Source organism: Ovis canadensis, chromosome 15, assembly GCF_042477335.2.
Source record: "Ovis canadensis isolate MfBH-ARS-UI-01 breed Bighorn chromosome 15, ARS-UI_OviCan_v2, whole genome shotgun sequence".
NCBI classification, from domain to species: Eukaryota; Metazoa; Chordata; class Mammalia; order Artiodactyla; family Bovidae; genus Ovis; species Ovis canadensis.
The window spans coordinates 70,813,224-70,840,724 of NC_091259.1; the positions used below are offsets into that span (position 1 = coordinate 70,813,224).

General features: G+C 36.1%; 1 protein-coding gene across 1 annotated transcript in view; it reads right to left on the bottom strand.

Annotated features, from left to right (window-relative positions):
- The window catches only part of CSTF3 (cleavage stimulation factor subunit 3), a 69,037-nt gene extending 42,791 nt beyond the window's left edge, over positions 1 to 26,246 (bottom strand). Inside the window, exons 1-3 of the mRNA XM_069554689.1 lie at positions 26,002 to 26,246; positions 8,247 to 8,348; positions 8,029 to 8,124 (exon numbers count right to left, since the gene is read on the bottom strand). Coding sequence (XP_069410790.1) covers positions 8,029 to 8,124; positions 8,247 to 8,348; positions 26,002 to 26,028 — 225 coding nt within the window. The 5' untranslated portion in view covers positions 26,029 to 26,246. The remainder of the gene's footprint in view (positions 1 to 8,028; positions 8,125 to 8,246; positions 8,349 to 26,001) is intronic.
- Between the last annotated feature and the right edge of the window lie 1,255 nt (positions 26,247 to 27,501).

Genomic DNA, 27,501 nt, shown 5'->3' on the forward strand with positions numbered 1-27,501 from the left:
CTACAACTATCAGTAAACTGATCAAAAGGGAAAACAGTTAACTGAGGGCAAGGAGAAGCCAGTACTTTCCAAGTTTTCAAATAAAAATAAGCTGAAATTTGCATAATTAAGTACACATTTATATTCAATAATACATATACTGAAAAGCCCTAGAAAAACATGACTGATTCAGGCAATAATTGTTAAGAGTTCAAACGGAGTGGGTAGTTGTTGAGAAACAGGATCTTTACAGAGTCTCAAAATATCTCTCCATTATTTTATTAGTTATAAAAGTAAAAACAGTAAATATACAGTCAAGGAAAATGTCAACACTGGTATCACCAGTAAGAGGTAAATGAACATCATGTGCCTCTGATGAGGACACACAACCACTTGCAGCTTTTCAGCTATAGTGAACATAACCTGAATTTAATAAAGGAATAAAAAATTTAAGACTGAGAATTGTTCAACATCCAAGGAGACTGGAGAAGAATGACACCTATATATAATGATCTTGGATTAGACTTTGATTAAAAAGACTGCTATAAGGAACGTTACTAGAACAATAATTAAAGTAGAAAGTGGATCACGGATTAAACTTCTAAATTTGTTTACATATGAGAGTATCTTTGCTATTAGCAAATGTAAAGTATTGTCATGATGTATGCAACCCAATCCCTTATGGTTCAGGAAAACCAGAAATGACCGTCATTTAAAACTGACATTAGTTATTTAAAAAAGCTGCTGTAAGCACTGTTTACAATAGCCAAGATGTGGAAGCAACCTAAATGTCCACAACAGAGGAATGGATAGACATGGTACCTATATACAATGGAATATTACTCAGCCATTAAAGGAATGAAACGCCATTTGCAGCAGCATGGATGGACCTATAAAGTCATACTGAACGAAGTCAAACAGAGGAGAAATATCCTATGAAATCCTTTAATGTGGAATCTAAAAAGAAGTGATATAAATGAACTTACAAAACAGACAGATTCACAGACTTGGTGAACAAAACTTATGGATGTCAAGGGGAAGGAGTAGGAGAAGGGATAGTTCAGGAATTTGGGATGGACACATACACACTGCTGTATTTAAAATGGATAACCAACAAGAAGAATCTACTGTATAGAACATCAAATTCTGCTCAATGTTATATGACAGCTTGAATGGAAGGAGAGTTTGGGGGAGAATGGCTACAGTAAATGTATGCCTGAGTCCCTTTGCTGTCTACCTGAAACTATCACAATATTGTTAATCAGCTATACCCCAATACAAAACAAAAAGTTTTTTATTTTTTATTTTCAAAAGGCTGCAGTAATCCTTTCAAGCCACAGTTTAAGTGGCCATCTCTTAATACATGAAGACTTCCTTAAAAGCTGATTCTTGAGTTTGGCACTTAGGTGATTATACTGTATTTTTAAAAAAAGAAAGTTCATGGAGTTAGAAAATCGGGCTTCAAAACCCAGAAATAAAAGAAAAAAACAAAAACCGGAACAAGTTCAGTAATGCAACCCTAAATCTGACCACAGATATAATAGTCACACTGTCAAAAATACTACAAGAATGGATATCTCTAAGATTACTTCTTGACAGATTATATACTGACTGATAAATCACAACATGACATAATCAAAAGAACAATGATTTTATACCCAGACAAATATTGGAATTATTCTACCAGGTATGAAATATACTCATATGGCAATATGATTCAATTATTGCCCTCTAAAGAAAGTCTCAATTACCAAAACTGGCTGCCAGAAACAGCTAACAATAACAGATCCCACATGGCCATTCTTTGGAGATTGAGTCAGTAATGCAGGGGTGCTAAATGAAAAGCCTAGATGGTTTAAAAGCTTCCCAGGTGATCCTAAAATTGTGTTGTTTGCACACTTTGGCTCAAATGGGTAACAATCTCTTGATTTAATTTACTCATGTATGAAAAGGGGCTAAGTTAATTCATCTTCCACTCTAAATCTGACTGAAATGTAATCTCCATCTTGACTTTAAATATGTAATATATATAGAGCCATAGTTTGTTGGATTAAAGAATTTTCCAGAAAATCATCAATATGCAAGTCATTACTTTTTCTTTAAATTCAGTTATGAAAAAGTTACGGAAAATGTCATCATAATAGCAGTTCCTTTGTTAACATGTGAGGTGATATATGTTAACTAAACATTGTGGTAATCATTTCACAGTACATACATATATCAAATCAATTTATTTTTATGTCAAACTTATAAAATGTTGTATGTCAATTATATCTCAATAAAACAAAGAAAAAAAAGACCATTTTACATGTGATCTTTAGACAAAGACTTATAATGGTGTTATCTGCATATGCCAGAGCTAAAACTTTGTATTTTTTTTTTTTAAAAAAAGGTTGTAACAAGCATGTTCTGTAATATGAATCAAAGTATTAGGGAGACTAAAAATAGCTTTGGGACTTCATCTTTGGATATTTTTACATTTCAGAGTAGTTATCCCAAAATATTTCACACCGTCCTTGACATCAGATGGTTTTCAGAACTATCACTTAACATTTCCAAATACAAAATTTTTCTTTGGAGGTTTCCTAGCATATAAAATGGTAAAACTTACCCCAGGTTATGCTTCCCTGAGCTTTGAAAAGTCGTTTAGTTTCTCAACAGGTTGTAATCAAAGCAAATATTCACCATTTTGTTGAATTTGCTGTAGAGTCTGAATACATGGAGGAAAACTTTATACAGAATTCAGTTTATTATACCATTATATTAATCAACTACTTGTTTTCTGCTCCAAAGTTGCTCAGAGCAAAATTGTTTAGTAATAAAAATTAAAGTTTAAAAAGTTATTTACAAGCAAATAAATGCATTCTTGTCCACATTCAGAAGTGTAGTTTTCATAGATATCACTAGTATTATTTCAGACATCTTCATTTCTTGGGAATGCCTTGAGCCATACTCATTCATTTAAAAGGAACAGCTGTTTTTAAGTTGAAAGCACATATTAAACAAAATATAACACAACAAACCTGTTAGAAAACAGTTGAGCCTTTATGCAGTCTTGTCTTTTAAGAGGAAGTCAAGTAAGTGCCACCAGGTTCCCTTATACTCAGAAGTTAGAACCAAAACTGATTAATTCTGCTTCCAAATAGAGGGGTTTCTGACTCCCTATTATTGTAAAGGTCTTAGACTCATTTTTGTTTATTCATGGTTGCCATGTGTTGGAGCATATCTTTAATATCTTTTGGGATAGGGGTGGAGGTTGTATTCCAAATAAATACTCTTAACGTCTTACTGATTATAATCCCCAGTAATCAAAAAAAAAACAACTAAGTATCAAATATTGCATATTAAGTGTTGTTATTCCATAAATGCTCAGGAAATTTAGGCTAAACCACTACCCACAGGGAAACCTCAAACCTGCATGATCCGATAGCCCTTTGTTTCAAAACAGTTTTTGGAATGTTTGAATTTAAAACCTGGTTAGAAATGCCTTTTCCAGGTTTTCAGAACATACTGTAACTCTCTATGAGATACACAAAAACAGAATATAAGAAAGCCTGGTTAAAAATTGAGTCTTTGAAGAGGGGGGAAAAAACGATCCTTTTCCCCCAGTATTTTTTATCAGTGATTGCAATGATTATAAATTTGTTATACAAAGTTAAAAAAAATAAAAACGATCAGGTTGATTAGTACAAAATTTTGCCTGAAAATAAATAGCTACATTTCACATAATAAACTACCTTGAAGATATAAAGAATAGAACCTAAGATTTTTAAGAGAAATTTTGTTTCATAAATTAACTATGTCCTTTTGCAAATAGATTATGTAATGACTGGGGTGAAAAGAAAAGGCTCCAAGGGAAAAATATAGATCATGTTAGTAGAAGTGACAACACCTAAATATCTATGCTACTATAATGCCAGAAAAATGAATGGGATATTTCAGTAAGACCTAAAATTGAAGTTCGCTATTTAAAATAGTAAATGTAAATATTTCCTTTGTTTTAAAAACAGTATGTAATTATTCATATCACTTTCAGGTATTTGATCATCAGTTCAGTTGTTTGCAAATAGTTTGTTTTCTTTTACACTCCTACACTACATTTAAACATGCATGTAAGAAACTATAGATTTAAAAAACATATTGCATTTTAGAGGACAATCTGAATAATCACACAGACATGGACCAACATTTATTACAAACAGGAAAAGAGCAGATCTATAAGAAAAGAATACAGATTTTTTTAAAAAAGAAGACTGCAAGCTAAAGTATAGAAAAGAGGTTGTGATCTATAATTTTTTTCCTGCATTTAAAAATCACATTGCTCAACATGTACAAAACATTATAACACAGTAGTTTAAACTGCTACTTAGAGGAATTAAAACAGTATAGACAGTGGAGAAGTTTATTTCAATTTAGGTCACCCACGATCCATCCTGAGTTCACTTCGATTTTCCAAGAAGAAAGGTACTTTTAAAGGTAATTTTTCCCAAGTAGAAAGGTTATTTTGAAAAACTGAAGTATGTACTTCACATCCCATTATAAGAAAAGGATTCACATTAAAATAGTTGTAATAAAAGGCAATCAATTCTCTATATACTTTTATTAAACAATTACAGCTTTCACAGACAGCAAGACACAATGTTGCTATTACCAGCAGTATTACCTTCTTCATTTCTCCTTCAGCTAACAATTAAAAAATCATCCTAAGAAAATTTCTTATGAATGTGGCTCAATTAAAAACAAATTACTGCTAACACCAAGATATTGTAGCTTACATGCTGTCACACTGATTACCTAGCTACATGAAGAGCTACAGTAACCAAAAGGGGGAAAACCAACTTAAAAAATAGAAAAACTATAAATTTTTTCAATTCACTAATACTTAGTGACCATTCTAAAAAGGGGTTCATTATGAGCACTTAGGTTCTAAATGGATATCACTTAACTTCAGTGTTTAAAAAACTTTAAAAAATACTGCAGTGCAGATTTAAGACATCTGTCAACTAGAGATGTATTAAGATGTTTCCTTCGCTATTTTCATACCTTAACAATTAAGACTTTATACTTATAACTATGTTACTTAAGAACAGTCATACTGTTCACTTCTAAGATATGGCTAGACCACATAAAGTATCATTTTGGAATTCAAGAGGAAAGCATTTCTCTGAACTGGAGGCAAAATATGATCTCCTATATAATATATACAATACTAAAATAATTTGGCCTAATTTTGAAATTAGGTGTGTATTATATATAGGTGCATTAAAATATACAGATAGTGGTCCTACATGTCCTTTCACTAGAACAAGAGAATTTTACCTTCAATAAGCAAAAAAAAAAAGCAGGTAATGAATTAAGGATGACATTTTAAAGTTCGAAGTTTACAAAAGTATCTAAGTATTGCTAAAGGCTCATTGATATGAGAAAAGATATACTGGCAAATATTAAAAATATCAGGTAGCGTTACTGACTTCTTTACTAAAAATTATTTATAATGTGCTCCCATTTCCAATTGATGTTCCAAGTTTAAAAGCAACCCTCTGACTCCCCAAATCCCTAAAACACCACTCCCCCTTGCCACTTTGTTTCGAAGTAGGATTTATAAGAAGTTTCTCTGGGGAAGAAAATTATCTCATTTTAAAAGATGCATGTATTTTCTATTAGAAAAGAACTAAATGTATTTGGACTCGCACACACTGATTTAACTGAACATAAATAAAAGAAATTTTACAACTTTCCCACCATGAAGTACTGAGTTACAACAAATGTATTAACAAAACTTTATTTTCTTGACAGTGCATACAGGATGTTATGCAAACACTGTTAGTAGTACCTTTAATGTGAAGACATTCTTATTATTACTTCAGATTTTAATGTATCATAAATAGGCTATGTGTCTTCTCCAGAAAATTAAAGGCTACATTGAATCATACGGCCAAAGAAAACTTTAGCCCCTCACAGACTAAACAAAGTACATATGTGAAAATAAAAAAGAACAAATTAGGAAAGAGAAAAACATTGCTCAGGATATGCATTTTAAAAATTTGCATTCAATGTAACATCTTAATTCCTAAACCAGAAATAAAAATTTTATGAAATACACATATATATTCTGTACCTTTTAAAATCAAAAGACATTTTACACATACATTCGTATTTGTGTGTGCAGGTGTGTGAAACTGCAAACATTACCAACTAAATAAATGTCAGGCAACTGCTAACAGCTCTGAAACAGTACGTGAAATGAGCCAGTTATTTAGACAACTTCAGCCCTTTGGAATGACATCTGGTCTGTCTCAGAATTCAGTTTTTATTTTTAGCTAGGAAGTGGAAGAAATAGACTCACTGTGCTTTATGTTTACAGAATGAATATCTAACAGCTAATTTCAGTTTAATTATGCTGTAATAAAATGAATGAATGATAACTGAATACCTGAGAAACTGAAAGAAATTTCTAAAACTCAGAACATACTATTTCATTACACAAAATTATCATGTACCAATTATGTTAATTTCTGATGAGTTTGCAGAATATCTGCATATAAGCTAATATGTAAAGTCACACTGAATGAAGACCAAGTATAGGTAGATGATCCTGGCTTCAGCATATTTCAGACAGTTTTATTCACTCACCTGGTGAATTTCATGCCAGTATACTCTGATGATTAGATATACTAAGGAAGGAAATGGTCTAAAAGGATAAGTGATAAAACCTTAAGGATATGGTCTTGGTTCAAAATCACAACCAGACTCCACATAAGATACAATCTCTCTCACACATACAAACACACAAACACACATACCACATACACAACCACACAGAAAAACTTCAACACACACACAATGTTCCTGCTATTGTCCAGTAAATCCCCCACTCCCAACATAATACAATATAAACTATAACACAAATACAGTGAGTACACTGTAGCCTCAATTTAAACCTGAAGTTAGTTAGGTCCATTCTGAGGGACACATCACAGGTGACACTGTGTTGTGTTGAAGTCTGTTCAGTATTGCTGACTAAAGCCCTTTGATTTGTCCAAAAGAGACCCATATATTATCAAATTTCAGTTATTGTGAAAATGTTATGACGAGGCTGCAGTGTACTTGATTATGTTGAGAATTTATAAAATTAATATTCAAATAAGACTACCTCATAAGTATAAATAAGTTATAAAAAAATGGATATCAATTTTCAGCTTAATGTGGATTATCAACTATTACCATCTCACCCCATCTCATTAATATATCACCAGAAAAATGATTATTTGGTGCCAACTGTTATCAATACATTAACATTTTATTATCATCTTGATTACTAATTCTGATCTTCAAAAGTGAACATTTCCCTTCTAATCATAAACAAGAATGGGGCCTTTACTCTTTAAAATAAAATGCCTGACTTCAAATTTCAAGACAGTTATAAAGAAAAAAAAACAAACAAACAAAGTATCATTGGGTAAATTATGATTACATAGGTTTGAGTTCATATTAACTTATTACTGTATAATGTAAACTTTATCCTACAGAAAAATTTTAAAAATTACTGAAGTGCTTACATTTATTGACAAACCATGCATTTTCACAAAATTAAAATTCAAAATAATTTTTTATCTAAAGGTTTCATTTCACCAGACACTCAAAACACCCTATGAAACTAAGTTATCATTTCTGTATTTCCTTATAATACCAGATTCATTTGTAAATAGGAATAAAAAGAAAAATGAGTTCTAAATAAATGACACAGGAGGCAATAAATTGACACATGACAAGTAAATAAAAGGCTAAAGCACTCCAATACCATTGAAACTGTTTTAATGTTGTTGCAACTCCAAAATGCAACAATCATCAGCTTGTAAAGACCCAAATTTCAAAAATTCATTTTAATTACTCCTTCATACCTATTTTACAAAATAAAGGCAAAAGACATTTTAAATCCTCCTTGTCCTATTCGTGCTATCTATGTTCCTAATTTGTTTTCTATCACTACAGTGTATGTTGCAATTCCCATCAAATGCTATATAAGAAAAAATAAAATAAAATATTAACCTCTGCTTCAATGTACAGTTTCCAGAATCTGCCAGAACTGGGGAACTGGGCAACAAGGCGTTCATAAGTCTTCCGTGCTTTGTCTATAGGTTGATTCTAAAATTGAAAACCAATAAACAGCATTTACAATGTTAGGATTATGAAAATATTATTTACTGCAGAACCAAGTAGTGTGATTGGACCCATAGAGAAGGAAATGTAATCCTATATCACTAAACCTGTGCCTCTCGAATGAGAATGCTCCAAGCGTCAAGGTCATAAGGATTCTCTTCTAATTTCTTTTCGGCTTTCTTCACCTTCTCTGGGACATACTCAGCTGCCTAGGGGGAAGAAAAACAATGAACTCAAGTTACTGTTTTAAAAATCTCAGGACTAATTTAATTCAAGCACAATATGTTAGTCCCCAGATGCAGTATCACAAGAAGAAGCATGAAAACGTCCTCTTATAAAAGAAGCCTTCATTTTCTGTAACCTAAATCATTTGCATAATAACAAATTCAAATGGACACATACCTAAAAATTGAAACATTTTAAAATTTAAATAAAGCCATCTCTTTTTTTATGAAATAAAACACGGCAGCAGTTCTCCAACTTTTTAGATTTGGACCCCTTTTATACTCTAAAAAGTGAGTACACCAAAGAGCTTTTGTTTATGTAGGTTATTTCAGTATTTACCATGTTACAAATTAAAACTGAGACACGGTTAGATATTTATTAACATACAAATAATAATAAAAGTATTTACATGTTAACATAAATACAATTTAATGAAAAATAACTTTAAAAATTCATTAGATGATTATCCTTGTGACATATATTTGCAAATCTGTGTATAATAAATATGGCAGGCTTTAAAATGCAGCTGGATTTTCACATATGCTTCTGAACTCAACCTACTGCAGTATCAAACCATGTAAAAATTTCACTGCACACTCATGAGAATTAAAAGTGAAATAGGCAAATACTGTCTTAAATCTATTATGAAACAGTATGAATTCACAGATCAAAGTCTTAGGAACCCGCAAGGCCCCTGGACCAACACTTAGAAACACTGCTATAGAGAATTCACCCTGAATCACAACGAAAAAGCATGAAACGACATGAAAACTTTATTTTGACGTAAGAGTTTTAAAAGTATGATTTACAAACTGTATATACAGCAAACTGTATATGAAACTGTACTTACAAACTGTATACAAAAACTATTAAAGAAATCTACAATGAAAGAGACTGAAAAGACTGTAACATAGTTAGTAGTCATGTCTGGGTGATGTGTGGTAGATGGACAGCTGACTTTCTCCCCTTTCTCAGTATTTTCTAAACTCTTTAATGAAAGGTGGTTTTATTTTTATTATAGAAATACAATCTTAAAGTCAATACCTAAAAAAGTAGCCAGAACCTGTGGCATAAATACAAGTATTACTCTTCAAATTGTCATTCACATTATTTTGTACCACAAAAAGAAACTGATACAAAATAGGCCAGATAAATTTGCATGAAGTTTTGTTCTGCCTTTGTGGGAGGACTTCCTGAAATTATAATACAGCAATGCTGCGCTGTGCTGTCATGTTCAACTCTTTGTGACCCCATGGGCTATAGCCCGCCAAGGACCTCTGTCCATGGGGATTCGAATACTGGAGTGGGTTGCCATGCCCTCCTCCAGGGGATCTTCCTAACCCAGGGATTGAACCCAGGTCTCCCACATTGCAGGTGGATTCTTTTACCATCTTAGCCACCAAAGAAGCCCAACGTAGCAATAAATATTAGTAATATTCAAGAAAGGAAAGAGAGGGAAGCACTGCCTCTAACATCTCTTCCCCCCTCACCTTCCTCGGTGGCACTTAATACATCACCAAGCAATTATGTCGAAATACCAGTTGGGGAAAAAAATTTTAAGTCATGTGTTTAAGTGGGAAAAAAAACCTGGAAGAAGTACACTTTCCTTTGGAATAAATCAAGTTTCCACCACTGATAAGTACACATTTAGAAAGGAAAACGTGTTTTAAAAGACTAATGTGATTTTCTATCAAAATTATGATGTCCTACTAATACACATCTTCATATTCTGAATGTTGAGCTTTAAGCCAACTTTTTCACTCTCCTCTTTCACTTTCATCAAGAGGCTTTTTAGCTCCTCTTCACTTTCTGCCATAAGGGTGGTGTCATCTGCATATCTGAGGTTATTGATATTTCTCCTGGCAATCTTGATTCCAGCTTGTGTTTCTTCCAGTCCAGCGTTTCTCATGATGGATGGGAAACAGACGGGGAAACAGTAGTAACAGTGTCAGATTTTATTTTGGGGGGCTCCAAAATCACTGCAGATGGTGACTGCAGCCATGAAATTAAAAGACGCTTACTCTTTGGAAGAAAAGTTATGACCAACCTAGATAGTATATTCAAAAGCAGAGACATTACTTTGCCGACTAAGGTCCGCCTAGTCAAGGCTATGGTTTTTCCTGTAGTCATGTATGGATGCGAGAGTTGGACTGTGAAGAAGGCTGAGCGCCGAAGAATGGATGCGTTTGAACTGTGGTGTTGGAGAAGACTCTTGAGGGTCCCCTGGACTGCAAGGAGACCCAACCAGTCCATTCTGAAGGAGATCAACCCTGGGATTTCTTTGGAAGGAATGATGCTGAAGCTGAAGCTCCAGTACTTTGGACACCTCATGCGAAGAGTTGACTCATTGGAAAAGACTCTGATGCTGGGAGAGATTGGGGGCAGGAGGAGAAGGGGATGACCCAGGATGAGATGGCTGGACAGCATCACGGACTCGATGGATGTGAACTCTGGGAGATGGTGATGGACAGGGAGGCCTGGTGTGCTGCGATTCATGGGGTCGCAAAAAGTCGGACACGACTGAGCGACTGAACTGAACTGAACTGAACTAATATATAAGAGCTTTCAGAAGCTTGCTCAAGAAACTAAAACTGGAAAAGTTTAATAAAGGAAAACCACTGGCCCCACTCATATACTAAACATGATACAGAATAAAAGAGTTCTGCAATGGTGATAAACCAATCACTGGATCAGGATGGTTCAGAAAGAGGATACATGGAAAATCAGCAAATAAGGGTGATATCTGAAATCAGAATGTTGGGTTATTCAATGCATGATGCTAGGATAACTATCTTAGAACAACTGCAAAGTCAATAAAAGCTGAATCCCAATTTTAACCATTCTATCAAATTAATTTCAGACAAATCAAAAACATTAAAAACAAAAACACAAGAAAGAACCATCAGAAAATGTACTGAAATTTATCTTTGTGTGGGAACGCTCTTTAAAAGCCTTTGAAAAAGATCAATGAACTTTAAACACTTGGGAAAAAAACAAGTATAAGCCATAAGAGATCAAAGGTGTTTTATAATTAACACTGCACTGGCAAAGATACTCTCAAATCAAACCAGTCCATCCTAAAGGAAATCAGTCCTGAATATTCATTGGAAGGACTGATGCTGAAGCTGAAACTCCAATTTTGGCCACCTGATGCAAAGAACTGACTCACTGGAAAAGACCCTGACGCTGGGAAAAGACTGAAGGCAGGAGTAGAAAGGGACGACAGAATAAGGTGGTTGGATAGCATCACCGACTTGATCAACACGAGTCTGAGCAAGCTCCAGGAGTTGGTAATGGACAGGGAAGCCTGGCGTGCTTCAGTCCATGGGGTCACAAAGAGTCAGACACGACTAAGTGACTCAACTGACTGACTGAACTGGTCAAGATATGTAGAAAAAGACATTCTGAAACTGTTGGCAGGAGCAAGCAGTAATACTGACCAAAATTTAACACGAATATCTGACCCTGCATTCCAGTTCTGGCCATTTAGCCTACTCTACATGTGTACAAAGATGTGCACAGAATACTCAGCTATGTGGCTGTTTGTTGCTGTGCAAGACTAGAAATAATTTAAATAACCATTTTTTAAAAACTGGTTAAATAAATTATGGAATTTGTAACCACCAAAAAGAACAAACAAGGCAGGTCTATAAACAGCAACATGAGACATAACAGCAGTTTAAAAAAAAGTAGGGGTGGCTGGGGAGACACACACACCCCACATACAAGTGTACTTTACACATTGTATACATACTCTCTGCTGTTTGAAATTTTATTGTGCACCTGAAAAATATTTCCTCAGTGCCTAGTATGTGCATTGTTTAAGGGGCACCTGGGATACGACAAAACAAAGACTCAGTTTACTTCTTGACAAAACAAATTTTTAAAATATTTTAAAATAAATGAGGATTTGTAAGATATAAATCATAAAATATTAATGATAAAATAAGAAGTAAATATGATACAGAACTTTAAATTACGACCTAAAACCCAGCTAAGCTAATCAAAACTACTAATAAGAACAATTAGTATATCAAAGCAGTCTGATGGGAGGCCAAATCATTCAAATTCACGTCTTCAAAATTAACCTACCAAATTAGATAATGTATACTATACTTATATGCAGAGTACATCATGTGAAATGCCTGGCTGATGAATCACAAGCTGGAATCAAGATTGCCAAGAGAAATATCAACCTCAGATACGCAGATGATACCATTCTACAGGCAGAGTATGAAGAGGAACTAAAAAGCTTCTTGATAAGGGTGAGAGTGGAGAATGAAAAAGCTGGCTTAAAACTCAACATTCAAAAAACTAAGATCGTGGCATCCAGTCCTATCACTTCATGGCAAATAAAAGGGGAGAAGTGGAAGCGGTGGCAGATTTTATTTTTTTGGACTCCAAAATCATTGTTGACAGTGACTGCAGCCATGAAAGTAAAAGACACCTGTTCCTTGGAAGAAAAGCTATGACAAACCAGACAGCATATTGAAAAGCAGAGATATCACTTTGTCAACAAAGGTCCACATAGTTAAAGCTATGGTTTTTCCAGCAGTCATGTACAGATATGAGAGTTGGACCATAAAGAAGGCTGAGCGCCAAGGAATTGATGCTTTTGACTGTGGTGCTGGAGAAGACTCTTGCGAGTCCCCTGAGTAGTAACGAGATCAAACCAGTCAATTTTAAAGGAAATCAACCCTGAATACTCATTGAAAGGATTGATGTTGAAGCTGAAACTCCAACACTTTGGTTACTTGATGCAAAGAGCCAACTCACTGGAAAAGACTCTGATACTGGGAAAGACTGAAGGCAAACAGAGAAGAGGGCAGCAGATGAGACGGTGGGATAGCATCACCAACTCAGCAAACATGAATTTCACCAAACTCTGGGAGATAGTGAAAGACAGCAGTCTGGAGTGCTGCAGCTCATCGGGTTGCAAAGAGTTGGACACAACTTAGTGACTGAACACCACCACATACCATAATCTGCAGAACAGAGAAACTCAGAAGATGGCATCTAATATCTGACCAGCATAACTGCAGCAAGGATAAATGTCTCCTTATGAAATAAAATGAGCCATTCATTTAGTGATTCTTAACCCTGGCAGTACATCAGAATCACCTTGGGTAAAGAGCATTTAAAAAGATACTCAAGTCTCACTCTAGATAATTTGAAATAATCTCTAGGAATGAACCTGAACCGTCACTATTTTTAAAAAACTCTTCAGGTCCAGTTCAGGTGTAAGGGATGCAGGTTCGACCCCTGGGTTGGGAAGATTCCCTGGAGAAGGGAATGGCAGCCCACTCCAGTATTCTTGCCTGGAGAATTCCATGGACAGATGGAGCGTGGCAAGCTATAGTCCACAGAGTTCGAAAGAGCCAGACATGACAGCACCAAGTGGCACACAGAACCAGGTGGTTCCAATGTGCAGCCTGAGTTGAAAGTAAGGGCTCTGGCTCAGTGGTAAAGAATCTACCTGCCAATGCAGGAGATGGGCAACCCACTCCAGTATTCTTGCCTGGTAAATCCCTTGGACAGAGAGACTGGTGGGCTACAGTCCAGGGGGTCACAAGAGTCAGACACGATTTAGCAACTAAACAACAACAAGCAGTTCCAAACTTTGTTTTTTTGGTACCACTGTACCTTCTTGCTAGTGATGTCCATGGGAACTTCCTCAGGATAATGTTCTCAAATATACAAAATAAACTACGTAGGATTCAATTATACTGAAATATAATTATCTAAATATCTTAAAGTTTTACATAGTAACAAATACTTATCACATGAAATAAAATCTAGTGAGTCTACTGATGAGTGCTAATAGCACTGTGAATACTTCTGTCCCAGTCACATAGCTGTTGCTAACAGTACTAGCATGGTTTCTTGCCCACACTCATAACAGAAGGTTTGATTTCAGTTAGAAATTAGTGAAAAAAGCTTTATTTTGCCCATTCAAGTTCATGGAACACCAAAAACTATCAACAGACACCTGGAGGAAGGAGTTACCATGGACTAAGAAGCCCAAGGAAAGGATGATGGATCAAAAGTAAAACAAAACAAAACATTTATTGAGCATCTACTATGTTAGGCCTTAATCACCACTCCTTGTTAAGTAACCAATAATACCATTCTATAATAAAAAATATAATTAAATTATATGAATCTGCCCAAAGTCCAGTTAAATCTGGCAGAACTATGAATCAGCTCTTTGCAGAATCTCTTACAATGGTAAATGTTTTGCTCTGGACAAGGATGTAGTCAAATGTTTGTAAAAGAATCTATATATATAATTCTCTATCAACTGAATTAATTAATAAAAGATAACTAAAATGGCCCAGTATCCTCTAGTAGTTAAAGGCCACATTTCTCACAATAAGAAGTCATTCATTGTCACAGATATGAACCAGCTGGGTAACCAAGAGTATAACATTTTTGTTTTGTGGTCTGGTTACTATATTTGCTGTCGAGCAAATGAAAATGGAACAGTTTTCTAGAATCAACAAGTAGACTGAGGCTTCATAAAGAGCAGAGTTGTATTACTGGGTTGGCCAAAAAGTTCATTTGTCATTTTCCACAACACCTTACAGAAAAACCTGTTCTGGCCAACCCGATATTATTTCCTGAATCTGTCACCAGATCTGAGAAATAGGTCACTTTAAGAAAACTTGTCACGTTTCTCGTGCCCATTTGTAATGGAATGAGGTGAGAACTCTGTTTAGTTATAGCTAAACAGCTGTCTCATGTTTACATGTCCCCAAAACAACTATAAAGAAACTATCAAAATCCAGCTTATCTTTGGAATACCTGTAATCCTATTATCATCCTTTAGGGAGATGTTAATGGGGAGTAGGATGGGCCCCAAATCAAATGAACAGAAAAAAAGCTGGACTAGTTCAGTTCCCAATGCATGCACATTGAATGGTACTAGGAGGTGACACTAGGAGCTGCTTTGAAATGCACAATTTTAAAAATCAGAAAAATTATAACATATACTATTTCAAATGGGTACAAAAACAGAAGAACTTGTGAAGCAGATGACAGACTTTTTTTGTATAGGGCAAACATGTTGCTGAGGAACTACCTGAGTATCTGTCCTATGAACAGTTTTTCTAGTCGAAGAGTATTGCTAAAATACCAACTTCTCTCTGAAGAATTCCCCCATGGATAACTGACTTAAAGTATGGAGGTAGGATACATTATACATGTTTGACCTTTTTTATTTTTAATAGCTTTATTGAGACAATCAAATTCCATACAACTCACCCATTTAAAGTGTAAAATTCAATGCTTAAATTTAGTATATCTACTATCACAATAAATTTTAGAACATTTTTATCACCCTCAATAAAAACCCATACCCATTAATTGGCATTCCCATTTCCCAATCCGCCTAGGCCCATGCAACCATCAATCTACTGTTTCCATAAATGTGTAGGCATTTCATGTAAATAACACAATGTGTTTTGTTTCTGACTTTCACTTTGCATGTTTTCAAACTTCGTGTCTTCATATCAGTACTTTCCAGTGCCAAATATCACACTGAATGGATATCCCACATTATATTAATCACTCAATGGACATTTGGATTATTTCTAGTTTTTGAGTGGAGTTCCTTTTCTATTTTCTTTTTACTTAGGTGTATACCCAGAAGTGAAATTGTTAGGCCATAAAGCAAACTATATAACACTTTGAAGAACTGTCAGACTGTTTTCCAAAGTGACTGAACCATTTTACAGTTCTACCAGTAAAAGGGCTCCAATTTTTCTTACACTCTCACCAACACTCGGTATTCTTTTTGATGATTTTAAAAGACAGTAGAGTGACTTAGCAGCAGCAGCAGCAGACTGGTTTCTCATTGTAGTTTTCTCTTTATTTCACTGATAGTTAATGAAGTTCAACACTTTTCATGTTTTTATTGGCTATTTGTATATAGTTAATGTCTTTCCAGATTCCTTGCCGTTTTTGAGTTTTTTTTTTTTTTTGGTTATTGCACTGCATGTGTTTCTACATATTATAGCTATTAGTTCACTACTGGATAGTTTACAAAAATTTTCTACCCTTCGGTTGACTGTCTTTTTACTTTCTTTGTGCTATGGGAAGCTAACTCAGAGAAACAGAACTTACAACATTGTCTCACAGATTCCAGGCATTATATCAATGGTTCTCAAACTTCTTATAATCACTTTGCACTCTTACAACTGAGGAACTAGAGACATTTTATAAAATGTGGGTCAAATCTATAATATTATATTAGAAATTAAAACTTCAACAACAAATTAGTGAAAACGATGGCACTGTTTTACATTTTTGTGATCTCTTTAGTATCTGGCTTCTGCTTTCAATCTGCTTCAATATATTATTTTTGATGACCAAAACCTACAATTATGTAGTCTGAAAAAGCAGCAGCATTTTTAATAATCTTTTCTTACAACTGTCATATGTCATGGATATGCCACATAGCTTCTGGGAAACTGAGGCTGCAAACCACTGTCTATACAATAGTTTAGTTTATATTAGGTGGCTGTTAATAGGGTGGGGTATGGAGAAGTGACAGATTATTATATTAATGATTTTAAATGTATCAGTCAGTTCAGGTCAGTCACTTAGTTGTGTCCTAGTCTTTCTGACCCCATGGACTGCAGCATGTCAGGCCTCCCTGTTCATTGCCACTTCCTGGAGTTTATTCAAACTCACGTCCATTGAGTCCGTGATGTGTATAATCTAATTTAATTTCTTCTTTCCATTTCCACCGGGGAAGCAAAACTTGGACAGAAAAAAAAAAAGTACTTCACTTTCTTCAAATAGCTATTTTTGTGATAAATACGATGTTATGCTGGAGGTCATATGTAAAATAAATTAGAATAGAAGTCAGAGAAAATTTAAAGCAAGTGATAAAAATCAAAAGTATGCACAGAGGAATGTAGTAAGTTAAAGAATGTAAAGCTATATAAGCTTTTTGACCAAGAGTTTTGATGATCTTTGCAACAGAACTAGCAGAGTCACAAACCTAGTTTTATAATGAGTATTTTCCATTCATGAGTGACTAAATATAGTAGGGAATACCAGACCACCTGACCTGCCACTTCAGAAACCTATATGCAGGTCAGGAAGCAACAGTTAGAACTGGACATGGAACAACAGACTGGTTCCAAATAGGAAAAGGAGTACGTCAAGGCTGTATATTGTCATCCAGCTTAGTTAACTTCTATGCACAGTACATCATGAGAAATACTGGGCTGCAAGAAGCACAAGCTGGAATCAAGAAAGCTGGGAGAAATACCAATCACCTCAGATATGCAGATGACACCACCCTTATGGCAGAAAGTGAAGAGGAACATGGCATCTAGTCCCATCACTTCATGGGAGATATACAGGGAAACAGTGGAAACAGTGTCAGACTTTATTTTGGGGGGCTCCAAAATCACTGCAGATGGTGACTGCAGCCATGATATTAAAAGACGCTTACTCCTTGGAAGGAAAGTTATGACCAACCTAGATAGCATATTCAAAAGCAGAGATATTACTTTGCCAACAAAGGTCCATCTAGTCAAGGCTATGGTTTTTCCAGTGGTCACGTATGGATGTGAGAGTTGGACTGTGAAGAAAGCTGAGTGCCGAAGAATTGATGCTTTTGAACTGTGGTGTTGGAGAAGACTTGAGAGTCCCTTGAACTGCAAGGAGATCCAACCAGTCCATCCTAAAGGAGATCAGTCTTGGGTGTTCATTGGAAGGACTGATGCTGAAGCTGAAACTCCAGTACTATGTTTGGCCACCTCATGCAAAGAGTTGACTCGTTGGAAAAGACTCTGATGCTGAGAGGGATTGGGGGCAGGAGGAGAAGGGGACGACAGAGGATGAGATGGCTGGAATGCATCACCGACTCGATGGACATGAGTCTGAGTGAACTCCAGGAGTTGGTGATGGACAGGGAGGCCTGCGTGCTGCAATTCATGGGATCGCAAAGAGTCAGACACGACTGAGCGACTGAACTGATAACTGATACATATAGTAAGGAGAGAAAAATTAGTGAAATATTATCAAAGGTCTCAGTCACTGTTTCCCCATCTATTTGCCATAAAGTGACGCGACCAGACGCGATGATCTTCGTTTTCTGAATGTTTAGCTTTAAGCCAACTTTTTCATCACTCTCCTCTTTCACTTTCATCAAGAGGCTTTTTAGTTCTTCTTTGCTTTGTGCCATAAGAGTGGTGTCATCTGCATATCTGAGGTTATTGATATTTCTCCTGGCAATCTTGATTCCAGCTTGTGCTTCTTCCAGCCCAGCGTTTCTCATGATGTACTCTGCATAGAAGTTAAATAAGCAGGGTAACAATATACAGCCTTGACGTACTCCTTTTCCTATTTGGAACCAGAATGTTGTTCCATGTCCAGTTCTAACTGTTGCTTCCTGAGCTGCGTACAGATTTCTCAAGAGGCAGGTCAGGTGGTCTGGTATTCCCATCTCTCTCAGAATTTTCCACAGTTTCTTGTGATCCACACAGTCAAAGGCTTTGGCATAGTCAATAAAGCAGAAATAGATATTTTTCTGGAACTCTCTTGCTTTTTCGATGATCCAGCGGATGTTGGCAATTTGCTCTCTGGTTCCTCTGCCTTTTCTAAAACCAGCTTGAACATCTGGAAGTTCATGGTTCACGTATTGCTGAAGTCTGGCTTGGAGAACTTTGAGCATTACTTTACTAGCATGTGAGATGAGTGCAATTGTGCAGTCATTTGAGCATTCTATGGCATTGCCTTTCTTTGCGGTTGGAATGAAAACTGACCTTTTCCAGTCCTGTGGCCACTGCTGAGTTTTCCAAATTTGCTGGCATATTGAATGCAGCACTTTCACAGCATCATCTTTCAGGATTTGAAAGAGCTCAACTGGAATTCCATCACCTCCACTACCTTTGTTCATAGTGATGCTTTCTAAGGCCCACTTGACTTCACATTCCAGGATGTCTGGCTCTAGGTGAGTGATCACACCATTATGATTATCTGGGTCGTGAAGATGTTTTTTGTACAGTTCTTCTGTGTATTCTTGCCACCTCTTTAGTATCTTGTTAGGTCCATACCATTTCTGTCCTATCGAGCCCATCTTTGCATGAAATGTTCCCTTGGGATCTCTAATTTTCTTGAAGAGATCTCTAGTCTTTCCCTGTCTGTTGTTTTCCTCTATTTCTTTGCACTGATCGCTGAGGAAGGCTTTCTTACCACTCCTTGCTATTCTTTGGAACTCTGCATTCAGATGCTTTTATCTTTCCTTTTCTCCTTTGCGTTTTGCTTCTCTTCTTTTCACAGCTATTTGTAAGGCCTCCCCAGACAGCCATTTTGCCTTTTTGCATTTCTTTTCCATGGGGATGGTCTTGATCCCTGTCTCCTGTACAATGTCATGAACCTCCGTCCATAGTTCATCATGCACTCTGTCAGATCTAGTCCCTTAAATCTATTTCTCACTTCTATTGTAATCATAAGGGATTAGACTTAGGTCATACCTGAATGGTCTAGTGGTTTTCCCTACTTTCTTCAATTTAAGTCTGAATTTGGCAGTAAGGAGTTCATGATCTGAGCCACAGGCAGCTCCTGGTCTTGTTTTTGCTGACTGTATAGAGCTCCTCCATCTTTGGCTGCAAAGAATATTATCAATCTGATTTTGGTGTTGACCATCTGGTGATATCCATGTGTATAATCTGCAATGTTTTTCTCCATTTATTTTATCATATGTATTCAAAACCAACTTTGAAGGTCTAAGTATCTTCAATCCCTATCCTAAGTGGTTTACAAACTCATTTACATAAAAATCACTGTGATACTTATTTCCAATGAAGATATTCAGCCTCACCTACAGAATCTATTACAATATATCTAAACTTGACATACAGGCAATAATGAAGTACCTAAGTGAATATGATACAATGGACCACTGACTCCATTTTGAGAAACACTACCTAATTCATCTGTTCTGTAAATATGTGTTTCCCCAAATGTTAGTTTCTTCAAAAATAAAGCAGAATCAGACCTAAGTCATTCCTTTTGTTGTTGTTGTTAAAATATTAAGAAAACTGCAAATACTAAACTTTTCAACTCTTAAGTTTCTCTTGGTAGTTTTTTTTCAAAATCAAAATTAGACTAGAGTAGTACTCTGCAAGACTATTCAAGAAGTAACTAAGCCAATTCATATGCCTAAGGCATTTTATCTGACAGGTGACATTAGTACTGGATGCCAGCTTAGTCCTATGTTCCTTTACCAGCGAGACAAAACTACAAGACGTTTTCAGTGAACAAATCTGAATACATATCCTGCATATAATCCCTTCAAATCTTTCAAAAACTTAAATCTACTAAACGTACAACCATTTCAAAAACTTAGAAAAAGCAGCCTAATAGTAATTGGTCCAAATAATTATACTTATCATACTTGCTTCTTAAATTTGTTTATTCATTCCCTAGGAAACAAACAGCATTGAAGTATTTGTTTTATACATAAAAATCTTAATCTTTTAGAATGTGAAAAATGCAGCTTCTTTTGTTCAGGAGGGACTAAAATATTAATTTATTTGATAAACTAAGTGAAACATTAGAAAGACAAGAATTAAGAATAGTTTTACCTTTGGGGTTTTAATAAATATTTACTGCCTATCATAAACTATCCATTAATCTAAAATTAGGTTAAACATTTGCCCAACTAAAATCTCTTTTAAAATCAACCTCACACCATTACCAACTATCCATTATAAAGAAGAAGACTCAAATTCACAACTAGGTCTTGTCTAAAAAAGAATAAAGATTTAGAGATAAAGGCAGAAAAGTCCAAAACTATTGTTTTTTTGCAATCATCCACTTAATAGATACAAACATCTGAATAGACTTTACCATTCTGGAAGGCCTATCTAGGATGCAAATTTCCGTGTTCCTAAGGAAGAGGGAATGCAATCTCATCTAACACAACCTCCCTCTGTTGTACTTTTCGGGAAAACCAGTACTGTAAACACAGATCTATCTCTCCTAGGAACAATTACTGCCGGATAGAATATCCTATATAGTAAATTTCCTCAAGAAATATTAACAATAAGATCAAATCAAACTTGCCTGTGCAAAACTGTTACACTAAGTATCACTTAAAATAGGACAGCAGAAAGTTAGAAAAGGCTATTACAGAAAGATTTTGTTAAAAACAGAAAAACATAATTGTATCCAAAGAAAAGACTATCATTATAACATATATTCTTGGCCTTTTCCCTTCCTCTTCTAACCTTCACACACACCCACTTAGGTTTAAAATAGGCACTATTTCCTTTTAACCACTACTAGATACTAATCGTTACTAAACAAAATAAATCGGGTTTCAGTTTTATCTTTCTTTCCTAATAAGTACAAAATAGAACACATATTTCTCATATTTTCTATATCTTCCTAAACTTATTTTTCACCAAAAGCAAAACACTTTTATGGCCCTGAATTCTCTGCTTTGTTATGAACTTTCTTAGCAATTATTTTGAGCTTCTTCAAGTCACATAATTCTCCCCCCCCCCCGCCCCCAAAGTAAAGATCATTCTTTTTATACTTCAGGCCTTCCTAACTCTAGGATAGGCTATGAATTGTCTGAAAACTGAAATCTTATTTCTGAAAGACAAAACTGTAGAATCAGAAGTTTAGGGACTTAAGTTTCATCGGAATTGACTTGGCCAAATACATCTCTCGCTTCCTCTTTTTCTGTTGGTCAACAAAACTTTAGAAACCATTCACTCATGTCCAAAATACTTTACTTTGTATTATCAGTAATCATAAGCACCTGTCTTCCCCAAAGATACAATTCTATAAAATTTTTAACATATAGCATATGGCTTGAGTGCAAAAATTTATCCACTTCACCTTTAATTACCAAAACAGTAATCTAGGTTTTTAAGGTGAATAATGAGTAAGGCAGCCCTTTCAATTCAAAACTCAGTGAACAAACTCTAAATAGCCTATTAAATGCTGTAGAGGTGGCGCACAAGGTAAAATGGTGTAAAGAATGAGATCAAAAGTTGAATCAAGCAGTTAGAAAAAATGTACAAGATAAAAATAGAGCCATAATTCCACAGGGGAACCAGATGTGCTTTTGTCAAGGGGAAAATCTATATGCATGTGGTTCTGTCATGACTAAACTGGCAAAAACAGTAAACATGAGGCTCCAGAATACCCACCAACACTGCAAAGTAATTTAAACACTCTAAATGTAAAATAGAACATCCTTACAAGACTTAAAAAAAAATAACACACACAATAAACCTCACTCTTGATTTTGCTTATCTACAAACATTTCTCTTTCACAGAGCACAAATCCAGAGGTTCAATACCAAGAAATGACCATCTGTATTATTGAATAACAAATCTAAAATATTATCAGGTTTACTGAACAAATTATCATTTTTTTGAGTTTCAATGCTAAAACAGCTAAAAGAAATCTACAATTCATATCCCGAAGGAGGGAAACCCCTTGGCATCTTTCCAAAGCAAACCCATGATTCAGAGTGGTTTTGATCTTTTTCTCATTCTTCTTCAAGTTTTTTGTTTAGTCTTTTTTTTTCCCCCTTGTCCATCATCACTCAATTTCCCCCTAAATTTTCATTGACTGTTGTCTTACACATCAAGCAAGCTAGCTGATTCATATTTTTGATCATGTCACCCTTCAAGGTATTGTGTAACCACTATTCCAGTTAAAATTTGAATAATATCATATCTGGGATTTGCTTCAAAGTAATGGAGGTGGGGGGCTTCCCAGGTGGCTCAGTGGTAAAGAATCCACCTGCCAAGTAGGAAATGCGGTTTCGATCCCTGGGTTGGGAAGATCCCCAGGACAAGGAAATGGCAACTCACTCCAATCTTCCTGGTTGGGTAATCCCAAGGACAGAGAAGAGTGGCAGGCTACAATCTATGGGATTGCAAAAGAGTCAGACATGATTTATTGACTAAATAACAAGTGGAGATGGGAAGAGTAAGTGAAGGTATGGAGAAAACAGGTTTAGCTGTGACAAAGCTCTGTAATAGAAGCATCATATACTATTTTGTTTTCTTGCATGTTTGAAATGTATCTTTAAAAAATCCAAACGATTATATGAAGATAATTCTTTGCTGGTCATCAGATGTCCAAAAATGTCTTACAGACTGATGGAAAAAATATATAGGAAGCACCATAAAAGTTAGGACAAGTTAAGCATTAAAAAAAAAAAAAAAAAAAAGCTATAGCTGAATTTATCATAGTAAATTCAGAAAACACCATGAATCCACAGCAATATTCAATTTTTTAAAAGGAGGGGAAAAGAAAACAGGAATTTCGTCTTTGAGGAAAAGTATGAGCCAATAAGTAGAGACAGAATTAAAAAAAAAAAATCACCATTTGCCATTTCCAAGGAAATAACTTATTTATTCAAGGATTATCGATTGACAATAAATAACTAGATAAAAGGTTATTGAGGAACACAGTTATCAACCCACAGATTACTAACTGCAAAGGGGGAAATAATTCTTTACAATGAAAAGACCCAGCAGTCATTACCCTAACCAAGTGAACAAACTTAAACCATTGCTAACAGTGGAATAACCTAGCATGAAGTGCCTTTTGATGCGATGCTATATTATACACAAAAATATTTAACCTGAATATTATCAAAGCTCTGAGTTTAGACATAACTGTTAATTTCCAGGAAATACAGAAGATGAAAGAACAAGTTAAATGATACCTCACACACACAGATCAAATAAACCTAGACAGAAAATGAGAAGTTCTACAAGAGAACTGTTCTGGATTCTTCGACTAGACAATAAATATCCGAGGGGACAAAAAATAAAGGGACTATTCAAGAGACATAATCAAATGATGCAAATAACCTACATTATAGATTCTGATTTTTAATATAATAAAACCCTATGAATCACACTGCCTTCTGGAGAAACTGAGGAAATTTGAATATGGACTAATTTTTAGAAGTGATACGGTATACTATTTTCTTAGATGGGAAATGGTATAATGGTTATAAAATAGCATTAAGGTCCTTTTACTGTATAAGAGAAGCTGAAATAAGGGGGGCTGAATATGTGTTGACTTACTTTCAAATAAATTATGTACAAGATAAAAAGCAAATATGGCAAACACTCAACAACTGTCGATTCTAGGTGAAGAACTGTACTATAGGCATTCACTGCACTTTTCTTTATGTCCTAAACTTGACACATAAAACTAACGGGTGAAACTTTTTTCAAAAAATTACCACTTTCTCTCCCACTTAAAACACCACAGTTCTGAGTTGAAAAGGTCATGGCACCAATTCTGTGTGTTTACAATTTTAGATAAATTTAAGAATTCACAATGAATTCGTGAAACTTTCAATGAAAACCTTAGTACATTACTCCTCCTCCATTTGCAGGTGACAAAACAGGAACCCAGAAGAAGGGTAGTATATGTAAACACACGTGACGTAACAATTTAAAGACTGCAATCTGGGGCATTCTAACAGGATGTAAAATGTAAATACTGTGAAAATTTCAGGACAGAAATTTGTCGACGAGCAAACACAAAATTCAGTTTATCCAAACTTTAACGACAATAAAATTTACAGTCACTCTATTCTATTCAATAGAAACATTCCAATTTTGCCTCATCTCTGTCAATCTCCAAGAACACTTCCCACTCCACAAGCCGGGCACTTGAAAAACGGAAACGTAAGTGTATTTCGTTGCTATGGCAATGGGAAATTTCAGGAACTCGAACTTGAAATCTGCAGTCTATCTAGCCTCCATTTTAAAAACCATTTACCTAAACATACTGAACATAAATCGAAAAAAAAAACACCTGACATCTTTCATAAAATATCAGTTTCCTCTTTCAAGCTAAAAGGTAAACCCTATCCTACAAAATTCTGAATAAAAAGCAAAAGGAACAAATCATTTGACAAAAAACCCTGAATTTTGTAATACTTATACGTCACGTATCCAGTACTAAAACAGCTGTTTTTATTTACAGTGTCCATATCGGACTTCTCATTTCGGATTTATCAAATTCTACAATTATCTGTGTCGTTAGAAAAACGAAAATGAAATGCTAAGGGAGGGAGCGGGAGAAAGCCACAAAATTCCCAACTTGGCATAACGATCCTCTACTCCTAAACTGCTTCCTCCCTCATTGGCTCTGGCGAGAATTTATTTCTTCAGATCAGTTTCATCTCAAATTATTTCTCAAACTAGTAACCAGTTTCTGGGTACAGTGTATATCGGAAAGGCGGTTGGAGAGAACACTGTCAAGTTTTTCGAAAACAGCGAGTACACGTTAAAATAATCAATTCCTGAACTGAACTGAAACACCGAAATGGCATTAAAGGAAAGAATCTCACCAGCTAAGTCCCATAAACCTAAACAGGACGAGTAGTTTCCCAGCTATTGTCTAAATCAAATATTTGTTCATATCAACCCCTAAGAGAAGCCAAAAGAGTTTCAAATCTCAGTCAGATCTCGCTCCCCATTCCCACCGTACTTCTGTACCCAGCCCTTGGGATTCATTAGACCCCTGATTCCTTCCTCAAGCGAATATGGCTGGAGTACTCGGACGAACAGAGATGTGGAGAGAAGAGGTCGCCACGAGGCCCCACCACTCTCCTTCCTCACCTGCTCCGTGGCTCCGTCTCCTGACATGGCCTCAGCCGATTAGAATTACGAACTGGCCCGCGATGCCAAGCTAGAAAAGAAAAATTAAACTAAAAACCACCCCAAACCAGTAAAGTTGCCCCCTGCCCTGCGGAGCCAGACGGCCAACACGAATCGCCACCGCCCACTCAGATATGAATTAAAATGGCTCCGTCCCGGCCGGCCGAGTAGGGGGTGTGGCTTCTGCATTAACTTCCGGGGCGCTCGGCAGAGCTAAGCGCGCAAACTCCTAGGTTACTCAACCGCGCAGAAGCAGAAAGACCCCAGGGGGCTGGCCTAGGGCCTGTACTGACGTCACAGCCCTGCACTGGCGAGGCTGTTCTCGAGAGAGCTGCAACCGGCTGGGAGGCGGGAAACTGTTTCTCTTGGAGGCTTCTACGCCTTTTGCAGTTTAATTGTCAATCTGCGGACTCCGGGCTCTTAACTGTTAAAGCCTGAAATCGGTTCAGTTCAGGCAAACTGGCCATCTTATGGGTCAGTGCTTAGTGTTAAATTTCTTGTTCCGTCCCTCAGTCATGTCCGATTCTTTGCAACCCTGTGTACTGCAGCAAGCCAGGCTTCCCTGTCCTTCACTGTCACCTGGAGCTTGTTCAAACTCATGTCCATTGAGTCGATATTTTAGAGATGAATCTGTAGAGTTTTCTATGGTCTCAGCTAAGGTGCGTCACACTTTTCCCGGTATGAGGGGAACAGATGAAGCCAGTGTTGATGCCTTCACTGATTACTCGTGTGTCAAAGATTTGAAGTCTGTAAGGGCTGGGTTTTAAGCTTGCCACCCCGAAATGGTTTTTGGTTAATAGCACTGAGGCTCTAGAACCGGACATGGAACAACTGATTGGTTCAAAATTGGGAAAGGAGTACGTCAAGGTTGTATACTGTCACCCTGTTTATTTAATGTCTATGCAGTGTTGTTAGTCACTCAGTCGTGTTTGCCTCTTTGCGACCCCATGGACTGCATCATGCCAGGCTTCCCTGACCGTCACCATCTCCCAGAGCGTGAATACATCTTGTGAAATGCCGTCTTGCAAAATGCTGGGCTGGATGAATCACAAGCTGGAATCAAGATGGCTGGGAAAAATATCAACAACCTCAGATATGCACATGATACCACTTTAATGGCAGAAAGTGAAGAGGAACTAAAGAGCCTCTTTATGAAGGTGAAAGAGAGTGAAAAAGCTGGCTTAAAACTCAACATTCAAAACTCTAGGATCATGACATACAGTCCTATCACTTCATGGCAAATAGAAGGCGAAAACGTGCAGACAGTGTCAGATTTCATTTTGTTGGGTACCAAAATCACTGACGATGGTGACTACAGTCATGAAATTAAAAGATGCATGCTCCTTGGAAGAATAGCTATAACAGACCTAGACAGTGTATTAAAAAGCAGAGACATCACTTTGTCAACAAAGGTCCCTATAGTCAAAGCTATGGCTTTTCTGGTAGTTGTGTATGGATGTG